Genomic DNA, 27,955 nt, shown 5'->3' on the forward strand with positions numbered 1-27,955 from the left:
CTCCGCGGCATGTGGGATCTTCCCGGACCGGGGCACGAACCCGTGTCCCCTGCATCGGCAAGCGGATTCCCAACCACTGCGCCACCAGGGAAGCCCAAAGACCCCCTTTCTTAAAGCGTGCTGTTACTTACTACTACTGTTTTATTCCTACTGCTTTTCTTTTATTTCTCCTCAATCGACATATTCTAGGGAAGGTAGAGTGCAGATGTGTTTCTGTGACTCAAAGCCATATGAAGCCCAAATGAGTCTTTCTCTTGTCATAATTATAAGGAGGGCCTTAGGCTGTGTTTACTGCCTCTAAAATAAACTTGGTGCTTAGCTTCTCAGTTGCAACACTTTCCAGCTTTTACGAAGAAAATAAACAAAAATAAAGTGTTGTTTTAAATGTAGTGTCAGAAATTAAATAAATTACCCTCAATAGTGCCGTATATTTAAAAAAATATATTTTTGGAAGGCTTGTTCAGCAAAACCCCCACGACAGAACCATACCACAAAAAAACCCCCCAAACTTTCTGCATTTGGTAACTGGTGATATCTCATCCTATTATAACTATTTAGTCTATTTCTTAATTTTTCTCAAATTATACGTAGAATCAGTATGTTGTAGTGATGTAAAACTTAGTCTGTGTCACCAGGCTGCGTAAGTTCAATTCCTAGCTCTACCATATACCAGCTGTATAATCACAGGCCAAGTGCTTAACTTCTGTGTCTCAGTTACTCCTTCTGTAAAATGGAAATCATAATAGTACCTAACTCATAGAGTCACTGTGAGGATCAAGTGAATGAAAAAAGTAAAACCCTAATAATAATGCCTGGCGCATAATTGCTGTGTATATGGTTACTTATTATTATTATTATTTTAAATAATTCTACAGCATTTCTATTGATTGATTGATTGATTGATTGGCTGTGCTGGGTCTTCGTTTCTGTGCGAGGGCTTTATCTAGTTGTGGCGAGCGGGGGCCACTCTTCATCGCGGGCCTCTCACTGTCGTGGCCTCTCTTGTTGTGGAGCACAGGCTCCGGACGCGCAGGCTCAGTAGTTGTGGCTCACGGGCCTAGCTGCTCCGCGGCATGTGGGATCTTCCCAGACCAGGGCTCGAACCCGTGTCCCCTGCACCGGCAGGCGGACTCTCAACCACTGTGCCACCAGGGAAGCCCCTTATTATTTTTTAAGTCAAGTTTATTGAGGTATGATTTGGGGTGTAATTTACATGCAGTAAAATTCACCCTTTATAACGTACAGTTCTGTGAGTTTTGACAAGAGCATATGGTCATATAACCACCACCACAGTCAAGATATAGAACATTTCTATCATCCTCAAAAGCTCTCATGTTCTCTGTAGTCATTCCTCCCCACCACATCTCCAGACCCTGACCATCACTGATCTGTTTTCTGACCATATACTTTTGCTTTTACAGAACATCATGTAAATGGAATCATGCCCTATGTAGACTTCTGAGTCTTCTCTCACTTGGCACAGGGATTGGCAAACTTTTCTCTAAAGGGCCTGGCAGTACATGTTTTAGGCTTTCAGGCCATACCTTCTCTGTTGCATCTACTCCACTCTGCTATTGCAGTCGTGTACTAGGCATGAATGATTGGGTGTGGCTGTGTTGCAATAAAACTTTATTAAAATAGGTAGCAGCCAGATTTGGGTGGAAAGCCATAATTTCTCAACCTGTGACTTAGCATGATGCTTTTGAGATACATTCATGTTGTTGTCACTATCAGTAATTTGTTCTTTTTATTGCCAATTATTATTTCAGTGCATAGATGCACGAGAGTTTTAGTCATTCACCAGTTGAAGGATGTTCAAGTTTTTAATAATTTTTGGCGATTGTAAATAAAGCCACTGTAAATATTTGCCTACAGGTTTTTGTGTGAACACAGGTTTTGATTTCTCTTGAGTAAATCACCTGGGGGGGCCACTGTATGGTAAGTGTATGTTCATCTTTATTAGAAACTCTCAAATTGTTTTCCAAAATGGCTGGATTATTTTGCATTTCCATCAGCAATATAAGACAGTTCCAATTGTGTTGTATCACCACCAGTTCTTGGTATTATCCATTTCTTTGTTAGATTTAAGCTACTATGAAAAACTGTGATGCATCTTAGAAACTAAAGCTGCTTACGTTTATGTTGTATTAAGTCAAAAGCTCTTGAAGGGTTTTACACGTGGAAATGACATTATTTGGGTTTTTACATGATTACTCCAGCTTCAGTATGGAGAATGACTTGGAAGGAGGAATGGTAACTGTGTGAAGACCTGTAGGAGGATACCATTTTAATACAGAGGAAAGGGAAGATACCTGGACTTGAAAGGCAGTGAGGATGATGTGACTAGACGTGAGAATTTTTTTAGGTGGTGAAATTTATAGAACTCAATGATTGACCAGATAGGAGACTTAAGAGAGTGGCACAAGCAACTAGATATATAATGGTACCTTCACTGAAATGAAGAAAATTTATAGGGAAAAAGGTTTGGGGAGATAAAGTTATCAGTAGAATTTTGAGATAATGTGAGACATCGAAATGAAGGTGCCAAGTAGGAAGTTTGATATCCAGGTTCTGGAATAGGGGAGCATAATTGAGGGTCAGGGTGGTATGAAAGATATCTGATAATATGGAGAAAGATGATGTTCCCTAGAGAGAGTTTTTAGTCATCTGAGAAGAGTGAATAGGACAGACTCAAGAGGAACCTCAGTGATTAATGTTGGACAGCAGACAGACATCCAAAGGAAACTAGAGAGTGAATTCAAGAGGCTGGAGGGAGAGAGAGAGAGAGAGAGGGGGAGAGAGAGAGAGAGAGAGAGAGAGAGAGAGAGAGAGAGAGAGAGAGAGAGAGAGAGAGAGAGAGAGGTCATTTCAGACTGCCATCTTCCAGATGCTGAGGTGAGTGAATGTGCTGAGATGACAACTGAAATGAAGGATGAAAAGTGCTCACTGGGTTTGGGAGCATAGTGGACATTGGTCAGTGTTGGTGGTATGGTCATGGTGGTGGTGCTGGTGTATGTGAAAATCCATATTAAACTTGAGTTGGGGAGTGAATAGGAGGTGAGGCAGTAAAAAAGCAAGGGTATACAGTTACTTCAAGAGTTTTCACGCTGATTGTTAGACATATATGTAAGAGACATTTTTTACTATTTGCTAAGATGAGACAGGTTAGAACGTACTGATGAAGTATGAGGCAGGGGATGAGGACAGGAGAAACAGCATAGTCAGTGGAAAGATGCACAAAAGTCATGAGAAATGCCCATCAGATCTGGTGTACTTGCTGAAGAAGAGATTCTGCTGAGTTTAATCTCCATAGTTGCAACCTGTGAGCAGAGTAGGATGGGGTCTGTTAGTATTGCCAAGTTCTAATGAACTCTACCATAGTACCGTCCTTACATTTATTTTCAACTATTTCTAGAAAACTTACCAAGCAGCAAATGTCAGCACAATTCTTTTGACGTGTGAAAATGCTCTGGCAGTTTAGTCACTTGTCAGTCTCATGTTCAAGTCGTATCCATCTGTCATGGCCCAGTTGAAAGCCTCAGATGAAAGACTCTCCCTCTCTAATCTGAATGGTCATAGCTTGGTGCTTTTTTTTTTTTTTTCCTCTATTTTGGCATTTGTTCTTGTATGTGTTTACCGTGTGTGTGTGTGTGTGTGTGTGTGTGTGTGTGGTTTTTTTCATTCTTCTCCTTAGATGATGGAAAACAAAGACCATGACTGAAAGGCGTCTTATATTCTCCACAGCACCTAGCCAGTTACATTTATTTAGCTTGTTACCTTAAATGCATGTAAATATGAACATGGGGAAATGGTTATTAGCAGACAATTAGGAGGAGTTATATAAGGAAGAGCAAGATTTTTGTGGTTTGGAATCTGAATTAATAGTCTGAAAAATTATGGTACCAGATTATAACGTTTTGTATTTATGATACTTAGTAAAATATGTTTTGAAAGTTTCCTGTTCCCTGCTATTATGGAATCAAATTATTTAACAATAATACAACTCCTCTTTGGTGTAATTAATAGTTTACTACCTACTTTCATATCATTATTCCCTTACTGAGGGTAACCCAAAGATAAAGAGATAGAGACATCACAGGGGTTTCATCCCATGTTGCAAATGAAGAAACCAAAGCCAAAGAGATAATCGGTCAAAAGTCCCTTTACTAGTAAACACAGGTGCTAAGATATAAGCCAGGACCCTCTGATTCTAATCCAGGTTTCTTTCAATGTGCTCTATGGCTTTTAGGTTTTTTTTTAATAGAAATCCAATTGGCCTGATAATAATTAAATCCAATTGTAAGGAGCACTTTGGTCTATTTTATTTAAATGAATAAAAAATCACTTATCAGAACAATCTCTTGGTCAGAGGTAAGACCATCTTTTCTGGAAGAAGCTTGGCCTTGTGGTTCAGAGCTTCATACATGGCCCTTCAGCAGAATGGGAAGAACGCTGCCCTTGTGGATTGTGCTGATGCTGTGATTTAAAGAAAAGAAAATAGAAGCCACATATCTGTGGAATACTAACTGTTAGAGCAACAGTGACCAGCACTGCTCAGTATAGTGAACGAACCTAGTATTCGCATTTTGGAGAAAAAACAGATACATATCTGTTTTTCTAAGCTTTTGACTCTGACTTACTACTTTTTTTTATATAAAGACTAGCATCATTTTTGATTTAGGATGATAATTTATATTCTAATGAAAGAACTAGAAATAAGGAAGGTCATTATCATTTAGGGGACTATGGCTGGCTTTAATTGTATTATTGTTAAAGCTTTCACAAATTGTAATAGTGTGTATTAAATATATAAAATCTATAATTTTCTGTTAAAACGTTGAATGGGGAAGCCTCTGACTAAAATCTTTATATAATATTATTCCCATTGGCCAGAGCTGATTTTAAACTGGATAATAACGTCTGTTGAACAGATTCTTTTTAATTGTACTGACTTTAACTTATAGATCCCCAAACTCAAGAATATATTTTTGTCAGGGGAATTAAGGAATGAAGAACATATACTTTTAAGAAATTGCGGAAAGGCATAAAGTGCTTTTTCCTCCTCCCTTCCACACTTTTAAATGTTATCTGAATGAATGGCTGCTACCGGGTAAAACATTTCCTTATGTTCTGCTATAAATTGTCTTAGACAAGGTATTTGGGAATTGCTGTACAGTGTGGGAATTAATTGAACTTGGTTGTATATGAAACCAAAACGATCAGTTGAGGTATTGAATCTGAAACCAGGTGTTCCACGGTTAAATAGTTATGATTCATGGAAAAGAAAAACCCACAGAATTTTAAGGACTTTTTTTTCTCCAAGGCAGTTGGTTCTATCACTCACTCCATGTGGACTGTAGACTCTGGTCTAGCTCTGGTTATGCTTATCTCCATTACAAATCTTTTTTTAGTATATCGTAAAATTTATTAAATTGGCATTCCAGACGAACATTTGAAAATGGTCTTTTACCTCAGGTGAACCTGGCCTTTGTTGAAGCAGCAGACTGCGTCTCAGAACCCGTTAACAGGGAGCCTCCTTCCAGAGAAGCTCAGATACTGACTTTGAAGAACACGTCTGAATTTGATGTACTTGTCATTGGAGGAGGAGCGACAGGAAGTGGCTGTGCCCTAGACGCAGTCACCAGAGGTGAGTTCTGGTGTGGGTGGATGTAACACAGGTAAAGGTTTCAGCTGTCCTTCTGATAGAAACACACAGTGTGCGCTCCGTGCTGGAAAGTCACGTTGCATTGCTTAATTTTCCATTCTTTGTGAAGCACCTTCCCATTTTTAAAATGTAGGTACTTGCACAATTTTGAAATTAGGTATAGTTTGTCTTTTACACTGAAATGAATTTTTTTTAAAAAGAAAACTTTATATTCCTGTGAATTCATTGATTGGATGTTCTGGTTAGTTTTTTTTATACACAGTAAAGTACATTTATGTGAAATAAAATTATTTGTGTATCACCTAAAATCACATTTATGTCAGTGATTTATCTTTAATGAAAAGATTTAGTAAAATGAATTAATCTATTAAAATGATTCTTTTTGTTTCTCTATTAAAATAATCTCTTCCAATGAAATACAGACTACAGTTTGGGAAGCTCTAGTTCAGGTGACTGAATAATGGAAAAGACTTGCTAACCTGTAGTTCTGTCTCACTCTATTAGTCAGCTTCAGGAAAGATATTATGAGAAGTTCTTTCAAAATGGCAACAGAATATATAAAGAAAGAAATTTTAGTATGGAACACCAGTGCTCTTACATATGATATATTTAATGATTTGCTTCTTTTGCCTGTGGTTATTAGTGTGGAGTTTGGAATCAAAGAAATCTGAGTACATATCCTGGCTGAGCTGCTTTATCAGATGTATGTATATGTATACACACACACACACACACACACACACACACGCACATACACTTAAGCAAGTTACTTAATTTCTCTAAGGTCCCTCATCTTTCAAATAAGGAAAAAAATATCTTCCGTTAATGATTTTTATGAGGATTAAATGCATAATCATGAAGAGGATTTAAAACAGTGCTTGTCACACAAAGTAGAAACTCAATAAATTGTAGATAGTATTATAGCTGCCATTAATAACATGAAGGCAAAAGACTTTTAGAACCAATTGCTCTGGAGAAATAATCCTTTGTGATTATTTTTAGATATATCAAATTGGACTGGGTACTGCTGCAAGGAATTTTGACTCCAAATTATTTTAGTTACTATATAAGGTTCAGTATTCATTGCAGTTTCATATTCAGTGGTAATAGTTTATTACATGGAATAATTTTTCTCAGATTAAGTTACTACCACACCCACCCTAGACTTAGTTACTTTGCATATCTGGTAGATTTTAGTCTCACAGAAATGAAATAAATTTCGTGAGATTAGGCACACATAAGCCAAAAAGTACGCTAGATTTACTGTGATTGCACAGGACCCCCACTTGAGTTTTGATCCATGTAGACATCACAGCCTAGGTCCTTTCTGTCAATTCCAAATAATGGTAAATTCACAATAATAAGTCCTGGAACATACTCAGTTTCCTGGCAGACCCTAATATTTATATAATTCTTTCTCCATCCATAGTTTATAATTTAAGCTGCATTATCCTGGGACATACTAAGTCAGATGGAAAGAAGAGTTGAAGTTACCTCAAGGTGTTTGAATTCAACACTCTTCCCTGGAGTCCTGGGAAAGAGAGTGTCAAGAGAAGACACATAGGCAGTGTAATGGGACGTCTCGTTTGGGACTGCCCCAGTTGTCCTGGGACTACCCCAGGGGTTAGAAGTTACCAGATGACAATTTTCTGTGTCCAAGAGGATCGTTTCCCCAGTAGGGTTCAGAAAAATATTTCTTGCTGTCTCCACTTATGTTCATGCTATGTACTGAAGTATACAGCAGTTCTTTTTCTTTCATTTCAACAAATATTGGCTGAGTGCCTGCTTTATGCATGGCAATATTCAAAGTACTACATGAGAATACAGAGATGTTTGATCCAGGCTCCACCCTTAGGTTGCTCCAAGTTCTGTAGTTCTGTAGTAGACTGAGTTACCCTATAGAGAATATGTGCCTCTCAGGAGGCTTGGGGGCATTGTTATATCTTCATAGAATGGTCTGGAGAAAGCAAGCTGCTATTTAGCACGGGTAGAATTTTAGTAGGCAAACATTGCTTGCTGAAAGTGTGCCAATCTGAGGGAGCATGCGAGAGGAACAGTGTGTGTGGGAAACAGCCCGTGTTTCAGTTGGGATCACCCAGGCTGTGCTGGGGAGGATATGAGAGGAGTGCAAAGGCAGGGCTGGGCCTGGGATACCGGGGAAAGGCCTTTGGACTTTACTGAACAGGCCCTCTGAGACAGTGAAGAGCATTCATGATGAGGAAAGGATAGGCAATAAGGAAGAAGCAGGCACGAGGCTAAACTTTTAAGAGATCTAGAGACAAATAAAACAGAAAGGACGTAACTTGCTGGTGTAGTAGGATATGAATAAGGGAGGCAATATGTGCAAGAATTGTTTCTTCTTTCTTTTCATTTTAAGATAGGAGCCATCTGAATATTTCTGTAGACTCAGAGGAGAACCTTAACATGCAAATAATAGAAGGCTGCATGTGGAACAAGCTCTCGGGAAAATACGAGGCATGGGATATCAAAGATGTATCTTAGCTTTGGCAGGGCAAGAAGAGACATTTCTCAGAGACAGATACAAAGTGTAAAGATTCTAAGGCATAAAAGAGGGAGTCTGTGTGACTATGAAGAGCTATTCTTAAACACTCAAAAAGAAGTGAGATGTGCTACTTATGGATAGGAGTAGGGACTTGGATGTAGAAAAGATTTAGAGAATGTGATAGGAATAGGGGTTGCTTTGCTCTGGTTAGAAAAGGATACCTGTGTGTGTGTGTGTGTGTGTGTGTGTGTCCCCATGTGTGTCTAATATTGCTCAGAGTTGGGGCAGAGAAAATACATGATAGGGTAGAATCCCAAATTGAGAACTGACTAGGTATCAATGACAGAAGGAGAAAATGAGGAAAGATTCCATGAAGGCAAGAAATTGTTTAAATGGAAACTTAGGACTGGTTGGGGGAGGTAAGGGGAGTTGGAAAGCCAGCTTCCCTCAAAGAGTTAGGACCGTGATTGCAGTAGCAAAAAGGCAACTACTGATTAAGTGCCTTTTATTCCTTTTCTCCTTTTGAAAAGTCTCACCTATATTTGCTTTTGTACATTTTTTAGATATCTTTTTAAAAACATAGATAAGATCATACTGTAGTCATTACTTCGAAGTGTGTTACTTTCAAATAACAGTATAGTTAATCAATCTTTTTTTTAAACATCTTTATTGGAGTATAATTGCTTTACAATGGTGTGTTAGTTTCTGCTTTACAACAAAGTGAATCAGCTATACATTTACATATGTTCCCATATCTCCTGCCTCTTGCGTCTCCCTCCCTCCCACCCTCCCTATCCCACCCCTCTAGGTGGTCACAAAGCACCGAGCTGATCTCCCTGTGCCACGCGGCTGCTTCCCACTAGCTATCTGTTTTACATTTGCAGTGTATATATGTCCATGCCACTCTCTCACTTCGTCACAGATTACCCTTCCCCCTCCCCATATCCTCAAGTCCATGCTCTAGTAGGTCTGTGTTTTATTCTCGTCTTACCCCTAGGCTCTTCATGACTTTTTTTTTTTTCTTAGATTCCATATATATGTGTTAGCATATGGTATTTGTTTTTCTCCTTCTGACTTACTTCACTCTGTATGACAGACTCTAGGTCCATCCACCTCACTACAAATAACTCAGTTTCATTTCTTTTTATGGCTGAGTAATATTCCATTGTATATATGTGCCACATCTTCTTTATCCATTCATCCGATGATGGACACTTAGGTTGCTTCCATCTCCTGGCTATTGTAAATAGAGCTGCAATAATCAATCTTTACATGGATATGGTATTCATTGTTTTTCATGGCTGAAAAATTCATCCCAAAGATGTTCTTGTTAATGACTCTTTAGGTGGTTTCCAGTTTTTTGTTTTGTTTCATTCTGTCATTTAAAATAATACTACTTGTGAGTCAACTGCTGAACCAGCTCTGGGAATATAAAGACTAATAAGATGTGGCCTTGCCCTCGAGGAGCTTATAGTTTATTAATATTTGCTGAACAAACATTTTTCCTTTGGGCAGTGAAGAATGTCACCTAGTACATTAGCAGACGATTGTGGGTGATGACAGTGATGATGATTTTTAAAAGATAAGAGTTTTCAGAGCCAGAATGTTGACAAGATTTTTAATACTTATAGTTAGTAACAGCTAAGAAAATGATGTACTTTCAATATCTCCTGGCATTTCAATTGCTGTCTTTTAAAATAATTGACTGACTGTCTTATTTGATGTATATGGAGTTACGGTTTATAAAAAGGATGGATAAACCATAGTTTGTATTTCCTTTATTATGCTGGTAGCCCTCTGAGGGTAGCATTTATAATTAAAATGTATAGAGATGCTGAAGTTAATCTATATTTATCCTTTTACTACAATTTCTGATCATATCAGCAGCCCTCTGAAGTGTGAAATAATCATGGGCATTTGGTTAATGAATTGTGCATTGTTGCTGTTCATTCATGGAATTTGCTCTTTTATTATATTTGATGCTTCACTTAACAACAAATTTTGCTTTCTCTGCGTTTGATATGTTTTTACCAAATTATTCCTGACTGTGTCCATTAATCTTTAGTCACATTTGACAAAAATAAATTACTGTGATCTTTTAAAGTTACCAGTAATAATTAGATTTTTCAGGACATCAAAGTTTTGGGGGAACTGCTAGATGTTAAAAGGCTCGTATAAAAATGTTTTCACAAGGTTTTTGATGAAATATTGTGCCCAAATGCAATTTTGGTAATGGATAAACAAAGACCATAGAAGGAAGAGAAAAAGTCATGAAGTTTTCATAATGAACATTTATTTGCATTCTTACCATCTGCATTTTCTTGGGAATCAGTTTTTCATTTGTTTCATTTGGGTATATTATTTTATAAACATAATATGCACAGCTCTCCTCACGTTCTCCTGCAGGTCTCTAGGATCAATAGGAATTGCTTCTCTGTTTAAAACCTCTGTGGCCAGTCCCCAGCCTCGAAGCACAATGATATAGGAGGCACTTTGCCCCCAAAAGAGAGTTGGAATGAAGAGACTCTGATAAATGTAGTCACTCCCTCAGGGGGCTTCAAGATGTTTTTTTCAGCTCTTTTTTGTTATTTTATGTGATTTACCTGTATGTATCAGGGGTCAACCAGTACAATTTTGGTTTAAAATCTTATTTATAAACTTAAACTTTATGGCTTCAAAATTCCAGAGAAGACTGCCTCTTGCTAGAAGAAAACATTAATTGTAGTTCTCTTGTTTAAAAATGTATATGTACTTCTAGTTTATGAATGGTGCCTGGCTAGTAATTCCTGAATTCTCACCACAGTTCCTTCGAGTCTAAGACAGTATAGCATAACGAGTAAGGACACAGGCTATGAAACAAGAACCAAGTGGGATCAGTCAGCTTCATCATTTACTAGGTCCATGACCTTCAATAAGTGTTCTAACCTTACAGAGAGCCTCAAGGTTCTCAGACATAACAGAGGATAACAACAACACTCTTCTGCATAAATAAAGGTTTGTGAAAAGGAGCAGGTGTGTGCATTTTTAATTGCATTAAAAACTGCAGAAAAGGGAGAGCCATGGAAGATAGTGCATTTTGGGAATTACAGATCTCCACCCCCTTCTACCACTGCCCCTCTCCCACCATGAGGGTAGAGAAAATCCTATTTCAGGACAGTAGAACTGCAGCAGATGAAAGTTTGCTACTTACTGGACACTGCTAATTAGACTAGGTTGCAAATTGCTACTAAAATTAATCTGGAAATTTGATGTAATTTAGTGATTACGTTATAGTGACTGTCTTTGGCAGGAGTAGGGTGGGGAGGATTAGAGAAACTGTGCCAAAGTTATCTGGAAAAATCAGCCTTTGAGATTGACTAGATTAATTTTGAAAAAGAATAATGATAAAGGAGATAGAGCTCTATCAATATCGAAGTGTATTCTAAAGCTACTTTAATTAAAATAGTTTGCTAAAGGAACGGAGACATTAGCGGAGCAAAAGTAAGAGGCTAGAAATAGATCTGAATACATAAAATTTAGGATATGGTAAAAGCATTTCATATTTGTCATTATTGGTTATTTAATAAGCGACGTTGACGTATCCACTTTCCCAAATTTATATTTATATTTATCTGTATTATGTATATTTATATTCTGTTTATCATGCTCTCTGTGGATCAAGGATTTACAATAAAACACCACAAACCTATTAAAAGAAAGTATATGGAAATTTTAAAAAATGGAGTAAGAAAGGTGTTTTTAAGCATGACATCAATAAAGTCATTTTCCTTTTGGCAAATCCTGTTAAATTTGATTTCATAAAAATTGAAGTTTATCTATGGCAGAAATATAATAAACACCTGTGAAATTGGAAAAATAACGTATCAGACAGGATTTGTTTCATATTGTTTTCAACTTTTCTATATCCTTTTGTTTTAGTATGTCTATGATGAAACACAAATAGCTGGATTCTTCTTTTTTTTTTTAACGCTTGATAGATAGAATCTGTCTTTCAACAGATGAGTTTGGTCCATCTCCATTTATTTGGATGCCATGTGCTTTTATTTTGTATTTTTTACCTTACATCTTTTTTTACTTTGCTCCATTTCCTTCTTCCTTTCCTCCATATTAAATCAGCTTTGTATCACTCTGTTTCCATACATTAAACTCTATAGATACAGTTGCTGCCACCTTCAAGTCCCATCAGAGACTTTTCTCAAAACCAAATCGAGGCTCCTGCCCTGTGTTGATCTTGGCCAGCCAGCTGGTGGTTCCCTGGCCCAGGTACTGCTCTCCAGGCTGGGTCCACCTTCCTGCCTCCTGGGCATGTCCCAGCAGATAGTCCACAGCCACAGACAGTGGTCAGCAGAAGATTTTCCACCTTTCTTCCATCCCTGGATTCTAGCACTGGTCTGTCTTCTTCACCTCTCACTATCTCTTGCCCTTCAGGAACTGAAATCTTGGTTACCTTTGCCTGTTTCTAGACCCAGATTCCACCAAGACAGAGGCTTTGGGCCTAACTAGGAAATAACCCAAATGTTCAAAAATAGGGAATTGAATAAATAAATCATTGTAAATATTTAATGTATTACTATTCACACATTAAAAGTGAAATTATAGAAAAATATGTTACTTTTATGGAAAGCAATATGTTCTATCACTGCTGAGATGAACCAGGACATTTGGGAGTGGTATGATTATTCGATTTTTTGTTTTTATAATTAATTGCTTTTAGTAGTTAATGTCATGAATTTCACTGCAGTGGTAAAGTATTAATATTTGGAGTGAGATTACTCTGAAATTCTTTGGTGGAAGAACAAGATTAGTTATAGCAGAAGAAGAAAGTCAACTTGAAATCTACCTTTCAGTCATTCTCAGCCCATCTCTGAAGTTAAAGTTGTATGCCACCAGGGAAGCCCTGGGACATTTTTAATAGTGAAACCTGGTTATGTCTGGAGTGTATTATTCTCTCTTTTCATCATTTTATATTGTTTGGATATTCCTTCTCTCTGAATACTGGCTGTTTTTATTCTAAAATAATAAAAAGTAAAATAGTAAAAAAGTAAATAGTAAAATAGTAAAAAGAGAAAGCAACAACAGCAACTTCCTTATTCCCCTGAAACTCTATTACTATAATTAGTGTTATGGCTTAATACATTTTTGTGCCTCCATAATCATGTGTGAACTTAAGGGACTCAAAGTATGTTAATGATATGTTCTAACTTAGCATAGTATCTCCATTAATGGTTTATATGTTTCTAATAGAAAAATAGAAATAGGTATAATAACCAATCCAATATTATATAGTTCTGTAAAATGTTAACATTCACTATTAGAAAATACTAGGCTTAAAGCATAGAATCCTGATCATGAGGATTAACAAGCCAGGATTGCTTTGCAGCTTTACAGGAGTGTTATTTTTTAGAGAAATTGGTACTAATGTACAGAGTATCTAAACTTTTTGATTTGTGTGTTATTACCTGGGTACCTCTGGTAGTTATTTCATAGCGATTACTCTGCCCTTTCTATTTAAAAATAGTTAAATAATGCCATATCTGAAAATTTATTATAATGAATTAAAGATGCAGAGAGTTTAAATGAAAATATAATCTTGCAGTACTGTGATAGTGAAGGTAGGAAATAACCCAAATGTTCAAAAATAGGGAATTGAATAAATAAATCATTGTAAATATTTAATGTATTACTATTCACACATTAAAAGTGAAATTATAGAAAAATATGTATTGACATGGAGAGATGTTTACAATAAATAATGTTAAATGAAAAAAATGGAATGTATCATATGATCCTATTTTGGTAAAAATGTGCATATGTGATTACATACATGCACAGAAAATGTGAACATTTAAACACCCAAATGTCAACTGTGGTTATCTCTGAGTAGTGTGATTACAGGAGGGTTTTATTTTGTTCTCTTTACTTCTCTGCATTTATTATACTGAGCGTGTTTGCATGCATAATAAGATAATCAGTAAAAGGTATTAAATATGCTTCTGTTCTATTTCATGTTGTAAAAGTTAAATGTCGTACCATTCCTCCCCTTAGATGGTAATTATCCCTCTGTATTCATCCAACTGTCTTGATCCATGAATTGGTTTAGTTGGAAGTGCCTGGTAGCTAGACATTCTCACTCAGGACAGAAGAGGCAAGTCTGTGAAGAGCTGTATTTCGTTCACATCCCTGACCCCACCCAAAAGATACAACTTTAACTTCAGAGATGGGCTGAGTATGACTAAAAGGTAGATTTCAAGTTGACTTTCTTCTTCTGCTATAACTAATCTTGTTCTTCCACCGAAGAATTTCAGAGTAATCTCACTCCAAATATTAATACTTTACCACTGCAGTCAAATTCATGACATTAACTACTAAAAGCAATTAATTATAAAAACAAAAAATCGAATAATCATACCACTCCCAAATGTTCTGGTTCATCTCAACAGTGATAGAACATATTGCTTTCCACAAAAAGTAATTTCTGAAAAGAAAAGAAACAAGCAAAAGCTATTCCTTATAAAATCTTGAACAAGTTTAATGAATTATCATAAATAAAGGCCAGCCCTTCACTGGTGGGCATGTGGGGAGGTCATTCTTTCCACTCTGAGGAAAGGTCTTCCCCAGTGCCTCACATCCAGCTAGGCACAGTTGCTGGAAGCCTGGATGCATTATTTTTGGTCTCCTTCAAATTTAATTATTTTACCTAAGATGCAAAATGTTAGCATTGAATGTCACTTAAAAATACTGTTCAAAGACAAATATCATATGATATTGCCTATATGTGGAATCTAAAAAAAATGGTAAAGATGAACTTATTTACAAAAAAGAAAGAGAGTCACAGATGTAGAAAACAAACTTATGGTTACCAGGCGGGAAAGGGATGGGGGAGGGATAAATTGGGACACTGAGATTGACATATACACACTACTATATATAAAATAGATAACTAATAAGGACATACTATATAGCACAGAACTCTACTCAATACTCTGTAAGGGAGTGCAGAGTACTCTATGGAAAAGAATCTAAAAAAGAGTGGATATATGTATATGTATAACTGATTTACTTTGCTGTACACCTGAAACTAACACAACACTGTAAATCAGCTATACTCCAATAAAAATTAAAAAAAAATACTGTTCATTCTCTTTGAGAAGATAAAACAGTGCTCTCTCTTCACTTCCTTGCTTTATACTGAAAAAAAAAAAAAACAAAACCGAAGCTCTTATTTTCAGACTGGAGGTGGAAAAAAAGTTTGGATTTTTGAGAGGTGAAACAGGAAGGAACATCTTAGGTAACGGAATCATGCAAGATCATTATAAGACTTTAAACAATTTCATTGTCTTTGCTGTAGTCGGTTAATCAGTTTAGGCAAAAGCGGTTGTAACTTCTAATAATGTCTTGATTTTGCATGACTTTCCTCCTTCCTCATTCCATTGTTCTCATCCAACAAAAAACGAGAAATCCAGAACGTTTAACATAAAAGCAGTTGAAATTTTTAAAATGTTTTCTTTTTTTTTTTTTTTTTTTTTTGTGGTACGCGGGCCTCCCTCTGTTGTGGCCTCTCCCGTTGCGGAGCACAGGCTCCGGACGCGCAGCCTCAGCGGCCATGGCTCACGGTCCCAGCCGCTCCACGGCACGTGCGATCCTCCCAGACCGGGGCGCGAACCCTGTTCCCCTGCATCGGCAGGCGGACGCGCAACCACTGCGCCACCAGGGAAGCCCAAATGTTTTCTTTTTAAGGTTTCAAAAACTTTTGGTAATACTTTTAGGTTACATGGTACTTTAATATATCAATTTAGCTATAAATTTAGAGACTAAATTTTTATTTTTTATTTTGCTCTGGAAGGAGCAGTATCATTTCTCTTCAGAAATTCTGGTGGGTAGCGTGACGATATGACACTGGAAATAATGGGACAAGAAAAAACAGCCTGGTTTGACAGAGAAGCCCATTTTAACTTTTGTTGGTATTCACTAAGGTTTTTCACATAAGTACATGTGAATAACTTTTTTAAATGTCCAATTCTTGCAAAAGCAGTTTTGAGGCTTTAAAGTGTTAGCTCTCACTTAAATATCCTGAAATATCCTCCTGAGATGGCTTGCTAATTCCTAGAGTAGTTCCCTGCCTCACACTGTGTCAGTTTGGGAACGAAAAAAAAATCCATCCTGATAACACACACCCATAAAATTCTCTCTTCATATCACTCTCCAGTTACCGTCTTCTGTCTTCTGAGGCTAGACTCTTTATCGCCCCCCTCATGCTGTGTGGTTCCCCTAGGAGGTCTCCCCACACTCCAGCCCCTGAGTGACAAGCAGACCCTAAATAAGCTGGGCCATTTCAGTCATTTGCCTTCTCTTGTTTAAGCTTATCTTTGCCAGTGATAATTCCCTTGCTTCTCCCCTCCACCCATCTGAACACATCCTCCTCTGTTGACTCAGCCTTTCTCCAAGACCCCATCCCAGATGCAATTAAAATAACTACCTTGGCTGTAGTTATTGTTCACAGAGGGAATTGTGTCATCAATAAACTACCTCCCAAATTTTGTGACTTCAAACAAGAACATTCATTCCCACAGTGTCGGTGGGTCAGGAATCTGGGCCCTAGGATGGGCCCTCTGGCTCTCAGTCTCTCACAAGCTGCAGTGCTTCCTAGCAACTCACATGGAGGTTGGCAGGATTCAGATCCTCACAAGTTACTGGGCTGAGGCCTCAGTTCCTTGTGACCTGTTGACTAGGAGCTCTGTTGGTTCCTTGACTCAGAACAAGACAGGTTGCTTTATCCAGGAGGAAGTCACAGTCTCTTGTAACCTAACCACGGAAGTGGCCTGCCACCATCGTGGCTGTATTCTGTTGGTTAGAAGCAAGGCAGTAGCTAAGCCCACAGTCCAGGGTAAGGGGTTACATACTAGGAGGTGGGGCTAACTGGGGACTAAGGCATCTTCTCCCACAGCCTCTGGGTACCTTTGGGCAGGTAGGAGCCATAGGCTGGATGGGAAAGCTGCTTATCCTCTCTCAGTTTTATGTCCCTGCCTTGAATGGTGTGGGCATCTTAATGCCATGACTGATTCCAAGACTGGAAGAGAGGTGTGTTCTAAATAATTCAGCTCTTAAATGCCATTTGAAAGTCAACTTCCTCATCTGATCTTCAACTGAAGAAAAATGGTATATTTTAGTACTGGAAGAAGAACTCTCTGTGTTGGACTTACTAAGAAAAGGTGATAGAACTCACCAAGACAGTGCATTGTAAGAGAGATTGCAAATGTAATCTCGACTAAGCAATTTGGGGTTTATATCCTGAATTTAATTTTTGACCCACTTTAGGATAAAGAGTCCTCTGCATTTTCAAATGCAACACCTATGAAACTTTGCTTCATTTTGTTCACTTGCCTCTCTTTGGGTTGGGAGCTACTTGACAGCTTGGTCTATGTCTATTTCATTTCTAACACCAGCACTTTACCTGGCACTTAGGCTCTCAAAAAATATGCACTAATATGACATATTTTTCTGTGTGTTTAATACAGCCTGTACTAAATTTACTAAGCACTGCTAGAGTTTTCATAGTTGAGAATTTTACAGATCTTTTTCTCGCATAAATGCTTAAAAAGAGTGACCTGGGTCTATGATATCTGTAATTTCTGTGTTATTTTGCTAGTTCATTAGAGCATTAGCAGTTTTTGCCCTTGAATCAAAGTTCTCTACTTTTCTCTCCACAGTTTCCAAATATTTTGTCCTTTTGAGTCAAGGGAATTGCCCTGATTTTATGATGACATTTGGGTACGATATTTAAACTGTTAGAAGTTATAAAAACGACCCTTTGGTATTAAATGTAATAAATGGCTCTGAATTGAATACATGCACAAGTTCTCTTATATGAGCTTTGTGAGCCCAAACTGCTCCAGTTACATATTCTCATTGTAATTGGATTCTATGACATTCTCTCATCCCCCAAGAGTATGGCAGGCCATGAAAATTTCTTCTGGCTTGGTGCTGATGTAAACTTTGGGTCTTTTGAAATTTTGGATTTCAGATCTAACTAGTGTATGGAACTCGTAGTACTGTTGGTCCTCCCAGTCCTGAAGAGGCAGGGGTGTCTCTGCAAGTAAACAAAACAAAACAAACCTTATTTCATTCCTAAGAGATTTATTGCAACCCTCAAAGAAAGCCAGATTGGGAGGGTTGATTTTTAGAACTGACTTGTCTTTGTTCAGCCTCACCTTTACCAAGAATTACTGTCTTTTCTTTACTCATGGATACTCTGTACTGGGTTCATTTGTCCTGGCTTGTGTTTTTCTCTGTAATTCTACGATATTGTGCTTGCATGTCTTCAGTTAGACTATAAACTCCTCAGCATCAGAGGTTATTCTCTTCTTTCTTCTTCTGTTTCGATATCTTTGATCTCTTTTCCCATTTTATACCCACTTTCACACCACTCCAGAAATAGGAAGCGGCACGTAGAGAGCTAGTCTAGATTCACAGTCGATGCATCAGAGTTGACTGGAGTTGAGAGGCTGGCACGTGTCTGGACTCTTGTAGTGAGGGATGAATGTGAGTTCCAGAAGGCCTCGGTAACAATACTGAGTTAACGCTACATGGTTAAAGATGGGTGCCAGACTCCCCTTCGACCCTCGAAACACACCAGTGTATGTTACTGCCATGAAATTGCACTGTAATAGTTTCTAGCTGTGATTCATCCACAGGTTAATATGCTTCTAGTTCTGGTTTGACTTTTCCCCCAGGAAGAGACTAAAATCTCTTCATTATAATATAGACAGTGTACTGCACTTGGAATACAAATTTATCCATGCTCAGAGTAATTTTTCTTGTGACTGTCTCTACCCTGGAGAAGTGCCTTTAATGAATTACATACAAGTTGTGTAATGTAAGAAGTTAATTTGGTGTTCTGGTTACACAGGACTAAAAACAGCCCTTGTAGAAAGAGGTGATTTCTCATCAGGGGCCAGCAGCAGAAGCAGTAAATTGATCCACGGGGGGGTGAGATACCTTCAGAAGGCTGTCATGAAGTTGGACATTGAGCAGGTAACTGTGTATGCTGCTTGTTAAACAAAAATTGCGACTGTGCTCTTTCCTACCCAATTAAATCAGTTTTATTTTTTTATTTTTTTAATGACTTTTAACATTCCTTCCTATTGGAAATACCTATTTAGTGTATTCTGCTGGAGTGTCTTTCAGGAGAGGTGTGCCAGATTTTTTTCCTGTAGCATTATGTTTATGGGTCATCAGGGGCTTTTTCTACACAGGCATGTCAAAGTAGCAGATCTACCAAATCACTTTTGGATGTGTTCCTTTGAACAATTGTGATTGTTTTTTTTTTTTTTCCCCCCCACCAATGGCCACCAAATTGCTACTTCCCCAAGCAGTTTCAAGGGAACTGTGTTGTAATACATGAGGAATGTTAAACTGATCCTCTTAACTGCAGATGCAATCATACTGCATATTGTCACTGACATATTCTTAAGGAAAAGATGATCTGAGTCATGCTTTTTTTTTATGTCACACTCTGTTGTGTCCAGTCTGCCACCATTTGAAAACTGCCAAGGCAGTGTGGAAGATGACATTTCCCAGAGGAGTTAAAAAAAAAAAAAAAAATCAACTGAACTCCCTATCTGCTTTTCGTACATGAAAAACACAGCAGCACTTACTTGACATTGTCAGTTTTGAATCTGCCCCTTTTCTTATGTGTCTGTTTAGCATCATGATGGATATGAAGAAAAGAGCATAGGGTTTAGAATCAGATGACTTGTGATGTGTTTCAGCTTATTTATTTAATTTCTATGAGCCTCGGTTTTCTTATTTGTAAAATTAGTATTATGATAGTAATGCTGGGTCTTCAGAGAGACATTTAATGAGGACTAAAGACAAAAGCTTTTTAATGATAGTCTGTAAAATACTGTGCAACTCTTAAGTATCATCTCTGCTTGGGCTAGTGGAGGCAAGAAGGAAACGTTTAACATGAATCTGAACAATCTGTTATCTCTTACATGAGAAAATATAATGGGGGACTGAGAAAAGGGACAATACAGAGAATGCAAGATAAATTGTTACAATAATCTTGTAACTCAAGTCCGGAGAATATCTTACACCTGGGAACTCTGACAGCATGTTTTTCTCCTATGCAAATACAGTTAAGGTTTCTAAAAAATCTTTCAGGTTGACAGCATGATGTATTATTAGAAATTTGATTAGGAGGGAGCTATCCTTGCTCAGAGGTAGAGAGGTTTCTGTGTATCAGTCAGTTGGCAGGGTGTCTATCTGCCATTTGAAAATATTATGATCTGTTATTGCCAAACTAATTTTCTCTGTTTTGCTTTTCAGTACAGGATGGTAAAAGAAGCCCTTCATGAGCGTGCCAACCTACTAGAAATTGCTCCCCATTTATCAGCTCCGTTGCCTATAATGCTCCCAGTTTACAAGTAAGCCTTTTGGTATCATCTGTGTACTCTTTGCTTATCTGAGGTCAATAGAACACAGTTTCAATGGAAATAGTTCCTCAATGTGTATTTCTTTTTTTTTTTCTTTTTTTGTGGTATGCGGGCCTCCCTCTGCTGCGGCCTCTCCCGTTGCGGAGCACAGGCTCCGGACGCGCAGGCTCAGCGGCCATGGCTCACGGGCCCAGCCGCTCCGCGGCATGTGGGATCCTCCCAGACCGGGGCGCGAACCCGGTTCCCCTGCAGTGGCAGGCGGACGCGCAACCACTGCGCCACCAGGGAAGCCCCTCAATGTGTATTTCTTAATGTAGTTTTAATTAGTCTTAATCTTTAATCCTTTTAAAATATTTTCCTTTGTTGCATTATTTTTTTATTTTATTTTTTTTGTGGTACGCTGGCCTCTCACTGTTGTGGCCTCTCCCGTTGCGGAGCACAGGCTCCGGACGCACAGGCTCCGCAGCCATGGCTCACGGGCCCAGCCGCTCCGCGGCATGTGGGATCTTCCCGGGCCGGGGCACGAACCCCTGTCCCCTGCATCGGCAGGCGGGTTGTTGCATTTTAAAAAGTGTGACTTTTCCTATATTACTCTCTACTGACCCACCTCTAAGGGCTAGATCCTGAAGGCAAAGGAGGTTGTGTTCTGCACTTATAATTAGTAGGTTTTTTACTCCAGTTTCTGAGAGTATATACAGCAGCAACTACATTTGCACTGGGGAACATAAGAGGGTCATTTGCAGACTAAAATGCAGAGCCAGAAAGAATCCTGCTGCAAAATCTGAACTGACATATATCAACTCCAAACCCTAAGCCATTTTGTGTCATTTTAAATTTCCGAGTTAACCAAAACTGAAATTTGGTTTGGAGGTGTCAAATAATCAAAAATTATTAAACCCAATTTTCTGAATGTTGTTAGAGCTATCCATCAAGTTGACTTAAGATGGAATACAAGTGGTAGGAAATACAGAATTATGTAAGTCTGCTAGCTGCATGAGTCTTGTGGGGCCTGGAAGCAGATTTTATAATTTTTGTCTATATTTTGTCATAGATTTCTTAGGGCATCTTAAGCCAATGATTCTCTACCCTGGGTGTACATTAGAGTCACTCTGATCTTTGCCCTAGTCTAGTTAAACTGATCCCTAGAAACACAAGGCCCAGGCATCTATATTTATTTTTGATGCTCCCCAGAAAATCTAATATGCAGTCAGGTCCAGAACCACTGCCTTAGAGATGATTCATTTACTTTTATAATTCAGCTGGGCTGGTGTCAGAACAGGCAGGCACTTCTCTTGTTTCTTTTGCAGTACACTTATAGGTATACCTTGCTTTTCTTAATAAAAAGTGTCTTGTATCTTAAAGTGACATTCTATAATGTTATACTCTGTTTCTAAAGAAACCTTTTCCGCTATTTATGCTGTAGGTGGTGGCAGTTACCTTACTACTGGGTAGGAATCAAGCTGTATGATCTGGTTGCTGGAAGTAATTGCCTGAAAAGCAGTTATGTCCTCAGCAAATCAAGAGCCCTTGAGCATTTCCCAATGCTCCAGAAGGATAAACTGGTAGGAGCAATTGTCTACTATGATGGTATGTGATTTTTTTTTTTTTTTTTTACAAGATACTTTTCTCCTACTCGTGACCCTTACAGCATATTCTTAACGAGACAGTTTTGCATCCTAATTAATGTTAATCTTACACGACACACAAACATACATGCACATACTCCACATAGTGTTTTGCTTTTAATATTGCTTGTTTTTGCATATTCCTTTTCTTCTTTGATTTCGACTTTGTATCTCATGGTTGGTTTGGTCCATTTTCCATCATTGTGTATTTGGACACCACCTTCATGCCATTTAATTTGTTATGTTTGCCAGTGAACACTTGCCTTATGAATATATTATAATGTTGAAAGCAGCTGAGGATCTGTTAGGTTTTCTAGATGAAACCTCTATTTTCAAGGGGTTATAAACCTAGAGAAAAATGCCCCCTGGGCTGAAATTGACATGTTTGTATTTTGCACAGGGCACAGTTCTTGAACATATAATTTATGTGAGAAGGTAGATGAACATTGCATCTGTTAAACCAGTCCCTCAGTTTTTAATGCTTATTTTATTGTTGTTAGATGTTTTCTAACAGTGACATTATCTAGTACCCATTTGCCACGTGTTCAATGTTCATTCTTTGTGTTTGTGTGTGTGTGTGGACAATACAATTTTGTACACTTTTATTTGAAGGAACTAACCACTTAATATATCTCCAGATGGACCACAATACAATACAAAACAACACAGGAAAAGCCATTTGTGAAGTTTTACTATAGTTTTAAAGGGTGAATGGAATTTGAAAGCAGTCCAAGGATGTCTATTTATAAAGAAATAGCTGGACACAGATTATTATACATGTTCAAAAAGTCTTAGAAATTTTGTGGCACAAAGGCCCTATAGGGTCAGTGAGTTTTTTTTACCCCTACTATGTGATCTTTTGTATTTAGTGTTAGATATCTAAACTCTTAACATGAAGAAATGTTTTTGTGTTTTTGTTTTTTTGTTTTTCCGGGAGACTTTGATATTTATACTTCATAACATGGGATATCCTTAAGGCTACCCCTACCTTTTTTTCTTCTTCTCAGTGTTAGGTTTCTGAATCAATTTCGCTGTCTTTCAGGCTTTCATATATGAATGCAAAATGTGTACGTGCAGATGGGGCAACGGGGACAAACTCAAGAAAATGTGTTAGGAGCAACAATATTAGAAAAATGTTAAGGGTCTTAGACAAACATTAAAAGCTAGAAAATTCACAGTTTACAGTGCCTTCCAGCATCTAAACACCACGGGGTGGGGGGGCACTTAACTATTTTTGGTGCCCCTATTGAGCCTACATGTTAAGGGACAATCTTAACTGTGAATATTCTTTCTCTGCTTCAGACCCTTAATGTTAATCCATTGTAGTTTGTTGGGTGATTATATTAAAGAGGTTTTTGATCCAGGAGGAATAAAAAGGCATTCTGCAAATGGCCCCCTGCCCATCCTGACATGAAAGTGTTTGTGCCCTTTGCCTCTTAGTTTGAATCCCTCCCTTGCAAACTCTCTCCAGAACTTGGCCATATTCTCTACCATGTGATATATTGAACACAAACTACTTTTATTTGTTACTATTTTTTTTTAGCTTGTGCATATCTGAACCTCCTTGAGAGGAATATTAGTGGATGTCATATCTGAATTTGTGCCATCTGTGTTAGGTTGGTTTGATATTGTTATGAATTATAGATTCTTAACAATTCTTCGTGGAGAAACCAAGGGAAATCTATGTCATATACTGCGGGAGAAACAGTATCCTATTAGAATCAAGAGGAAGAAGAGTTTCTTTTATCTAGAATTGGCTTTTATAGTTTGTTACAGGTTGCAAAATTATGAGTTTAGCAAAGATTATTGAAAAGTTAAAAATTATTATTTAAAATAATTTCAAATTGATATTCGAAAATTGATTGTGAAACCCAAGTCTTGAAAAAGTAAAAATAATTCTAGTCACTGGAAATAATTTCTTTTTTAATCTTGTTCTGAAATGATGCAGGTCCAACTATGTCATGCCTGAGGCAAGACATAACAACAATGTGAAACAGTGTAGTTCTATGGTTTCACAGCTGTACTCACAGATAGGGCAACTCTTGTTAAAGCTAATGGTGTGATGAGCAAATTAAATACCAATATAGAAATAAGGTAGAAAGGAGCATATAGTAAAGGAATTAAATGTAATAAATGTGTGCTCAGAGAAAGGAAGGGATGACTAACCCTTCAACCAGAAAAATAACATTATTATCCTGCTAGCAAAGTATTTCAGAGAGGAAAAATACTTCCTAAGCAAATACCATTGCAATTGAAGTCTAAACATTGTAATTTATAAGATAAACATTTCTTAACAACAATAGCAACAAATACTCTTCTTCTTAAATAATCATTATGAGAATGTAGTAACAGTCTCCCAGATGATTTCAAAATGCATTTGGGCTACACGAAATAACTTTTTTTAACTTAAAAAAATAATTTATTGAGGTGAAATTTACATAACATAAATTTAACCATTTTAAAGTGAACAGAAATAATAATTTTTATAATTCCCACCTTGGGAGAATCTTGATCATAATGAAAAAGTAGCACAAGTAACTAAATGAACTTTTAAAATCTACAAGAAATTTTGCCAATTAACAACTCTGATTAGTTATCCATCACACAGTTACTTCAGTACCAGTGAAAAATGAAAAAATAATGGTGTGAAAATATAGTCAGACAGACTACTAAACATCACCATTAACATGGAGGGACCAGTGACTGAGACCATCTTTAAGATTCTTTCAAAACTGAGATGTTAGGTCTGTAAGATATTCCCTCTGAAGTACAAAGTGTACAAAGGTCAAAAAAATTTTCTTAATTATTCATGCAAACAGTTTATGCTAAAAAAATAGTGATGATCATTGCATAGGATTAAGGCAAAGTCTTTTCCTCCACAAAAGTCCACAAAGGGAATAAGATAAATTCCACATACATTTTTTTTTCTTTTTATCTTTTTTTTTAATTGAGGGATAATTTACATATAACATTATGTTGCTTTCAGGTATACAACATAATGATTCAATATTTGTGTATATTGCCAAATGATCACCACAATAAGTCTAGTTAACATCTATCACCATACATCATTACAAACTTTTTTTTCATATGATGAGGGTTTTTAAGATTTCTTAGCAACTTTCAAATATACCATACAGTATTATTAGCTATAGTCACTATGCTGTACATTACATCCCCAGGACTTATTTATCTTATAACTGGAAGTTTATGTCTTTGACCACATACTTTTAAATGTTGTAATTATAGTGGCACTTCTGTGCTTGGCATAGGTACGATCCATTGCCATATTTTGTTAAACTCTGAGAAACAAACTCACATATGTGGAGGAATAACTACCATCTTTTTCAGTATAGACAAAGTAAATGTCAAATTTCTCAGTAAGATCCATTTGAAGTAAAAGTTGGGATAGGAAGTGACACACTAGGTTATTTTTTCTTTTTATATTCTGTTAGAGAAAGCAGTATAGTCTCGCCTCACTGGTTTTCTGCCTGAGACATGTCCTAGTGTTTGCTCTCTGCTCCTCTCCATATTCTACCAGAGATCCACCAGCTGGACCCTGTCCGTGGCCATTACCACTGATCAGGGGGTTTCCACATAGAGAGTGTCGTGACTGGTGCAACTTTCTCACGTCAGCAAAGAGTATTTAAGGCACGACAGGCTTGGGTGACTTGGCAGGCTGTGAGGTTATGTGAGCCAGCTGTGGAGGGCGAGCCAGTTTCCTCCGAAACTTACTTCATCTTCCTCCGTCAACTTTACTTCAATCTCCCTGCTCCCAGAGAAGATCTTTGGTGCCATTCTAGTTGGACTTCAGTCATCCAATCCAGTGCACAGAAAATGAGATATAATTAAAAATCATTAAATATTTAAAACCATTAGATACCCCCATTAAGCTTCTGTAAGATGAAACTGGAGAACAGAATTACAGCTTTAAATTCTTCCTTCTGAGAGTCCAGGCAGTGACAGAGAGAGATGTCTGTTATTTCGCACCCGATGATGCCCTTAAGTATTCCTTATGCACATATGAAAATAGCAACCTACGAGAAATTACATTGGCTTTCCTAGTGTAAATAGAAGTTGGTTACAGCCATGTTTCAAAGGGGGAATTAAAGCCCAGGTTTCACTAGAATATTCATGTTTATTCCAACCTAAAACTCACAGCATACAAATAGATGAATTCAGCTCGTGAGAGAGCAAAGCCAATTTAATCTCTGGCTCCCCCGGGGTAAATGCAGCTCATGGTCCTGCCTCCGCCCCACCCCCCCCAACCTCAGCTATAATCCCTGGCTCCTGGAGGTAAAAATGCATTGAAGTGAGGAAAATTCTGCAGCAGGATATAATGATCCAAAATGACAGGGACAATAATGACAATGAATTTCATGTCTCCCAGTCATGAGCTGGAGATGCTTGACTAGGCTGACTTACACAATTAAATTGTTACAGGTACAGCAGGAGATGCAGTTAGCTGTGAGCTTTGGGGAATGAGGCCTCTGGCAAAAGGCATATTGTGGAATCCAGACTCTTTTGTTAGGAACAAACTATCATTCCTCTAGGCATGCACCCGCAATCCTATATATCAATAAAAGAAAGCCTGGGTTAAAGACAAGTCTTTTAAGGTGTTGATTTTATCTACTTTGAAAGCTTAAAAAAAGTCAATTACCTAATAACACAAAGGTGATTTTTTTTTTCTTTTTAGTCTTATGTTTTCATTTTTGTTTTTCCATTGAGTTCTTGGAACATAAGTCAAATCTAAAGATGGTGCCTTTAATCCTCATTTACATTATTTGCAAACACAATTGTTGAACTATAATTGGGTGTTATCTACTTTAAATTTGGACAGACACATTAATTTCTTCAGAACAGAAATAGGTTGAATACATAACTGAATAGTGTGGATTTACAAACAGAACAGCAGTGCCATTATGCAAGTTTGTCTCTGTGCTTCTTAATGCAGTTCTTGTGAGGTTGTTATGGTGATTCTAAAGTGGTCGTGTGAGCGGCCTCCTGGGTTGCACAAGACCATCCACTGGCGGTAGGAAGAACATATTAGAACTTTTCCTTAGACCTGTTTCCAGCAGATTCCTTAGAAATGTCTGTTTTTACATATGGTTTAAACGTCTATAAGTACAATAGTACAGGTAAGTAATTTATAAATAAATAACCATATTGGAGTTATATGCTGACATTTACTTCTGTAATACTCAACTTGATTTTTCTTTTTTGAACCACTGGGTTAGTAATTTATCATCATTTTAAGTCTATGTCCCAGAGAAACTCTTATGTGTGGCAACCAGGAGATATGTACAAAAAGTTTATTGCAGCACTGGGAATAACTTCAAAAAGGGAAATAATTCAAATATCTATCAAGAGACGAATAAGTAACCTATAGTATATTCTCATAATGGAGTAAAATAGAGCATTGAAAGTGAATGAACTAAGCTAAGCTGAACTCATCCTGAGTTCAGTCTTAGAAAAGAGATGTTGAAAGTGGCATGATAACTTGTCTCACAGTTGTAAGCATCACAGTCATACTTGAAAACTGCTTTTCAGAGTACCGTAGTGTAGTGGAAGCAGTCAATAATATGGAAGTAGATGACTTAGGATTGCAAACTTTATTGAGTTTTGAGCCACATTACACATCTATGAATTTAGGCTTATAATGTTTTGCTCATGAAGTGTTTTGAGCTTCAAATGAATAATAAATGTAAAATAACTTTATAAGTGTAAA

The 27,955-nt window shown here is 37.5% G+C and overlaps 1 protein-coding gene across 5 annotated transcripts in view; it reads left to right on the plus strand.

Moving 5' to 3' along the window:
* The window catches only part of GPD2 (glycerol-3-phosphate dehydrogenase 2), a 134,998-nt gene that overhangs the window by 47,306 nt on the left and 59,737 nt on the right, over positions 1-27,955 (plus strand). For all 5 annotated transcript variants that reach the window (XM_007123705.3, XM_028478171.2, XM_028478167.2 and 2 more), the window contains exons 3-6: positions 5,476-5,647; positions 19,075-19,199; positions 20,496-20,593; positions 22,026-22,189. In XM_007123705.3, the coding sequence (XP_007123767.1) occupies positions 5,476-5,647; positions 19,075-19,199; positions 20,496-20,593; positions 22,026-22,189 (559 nt within the window). The remainder of the gene's footprint in view (positions 1-5,475; positions 5,648-19,074; positions 19,200-20,495; positions 20,594-22,025; positions 22,190-27,955) is intronic.

This window comes from Physeter macrocephalus, chromosome 2, assembly GCF_002837175.3.
Source record: "Physeter macrocephalus isolate SW-GA chromosome 2, ASM283717v5, whole genome shotgun sequence".
Classification (NCBI taxonomy): Eukaryota; Metazoa; Chordata; class Mammalia; order Artiodactyla; family Physeteridae; genus Physeter; species Physeter macrocephalus.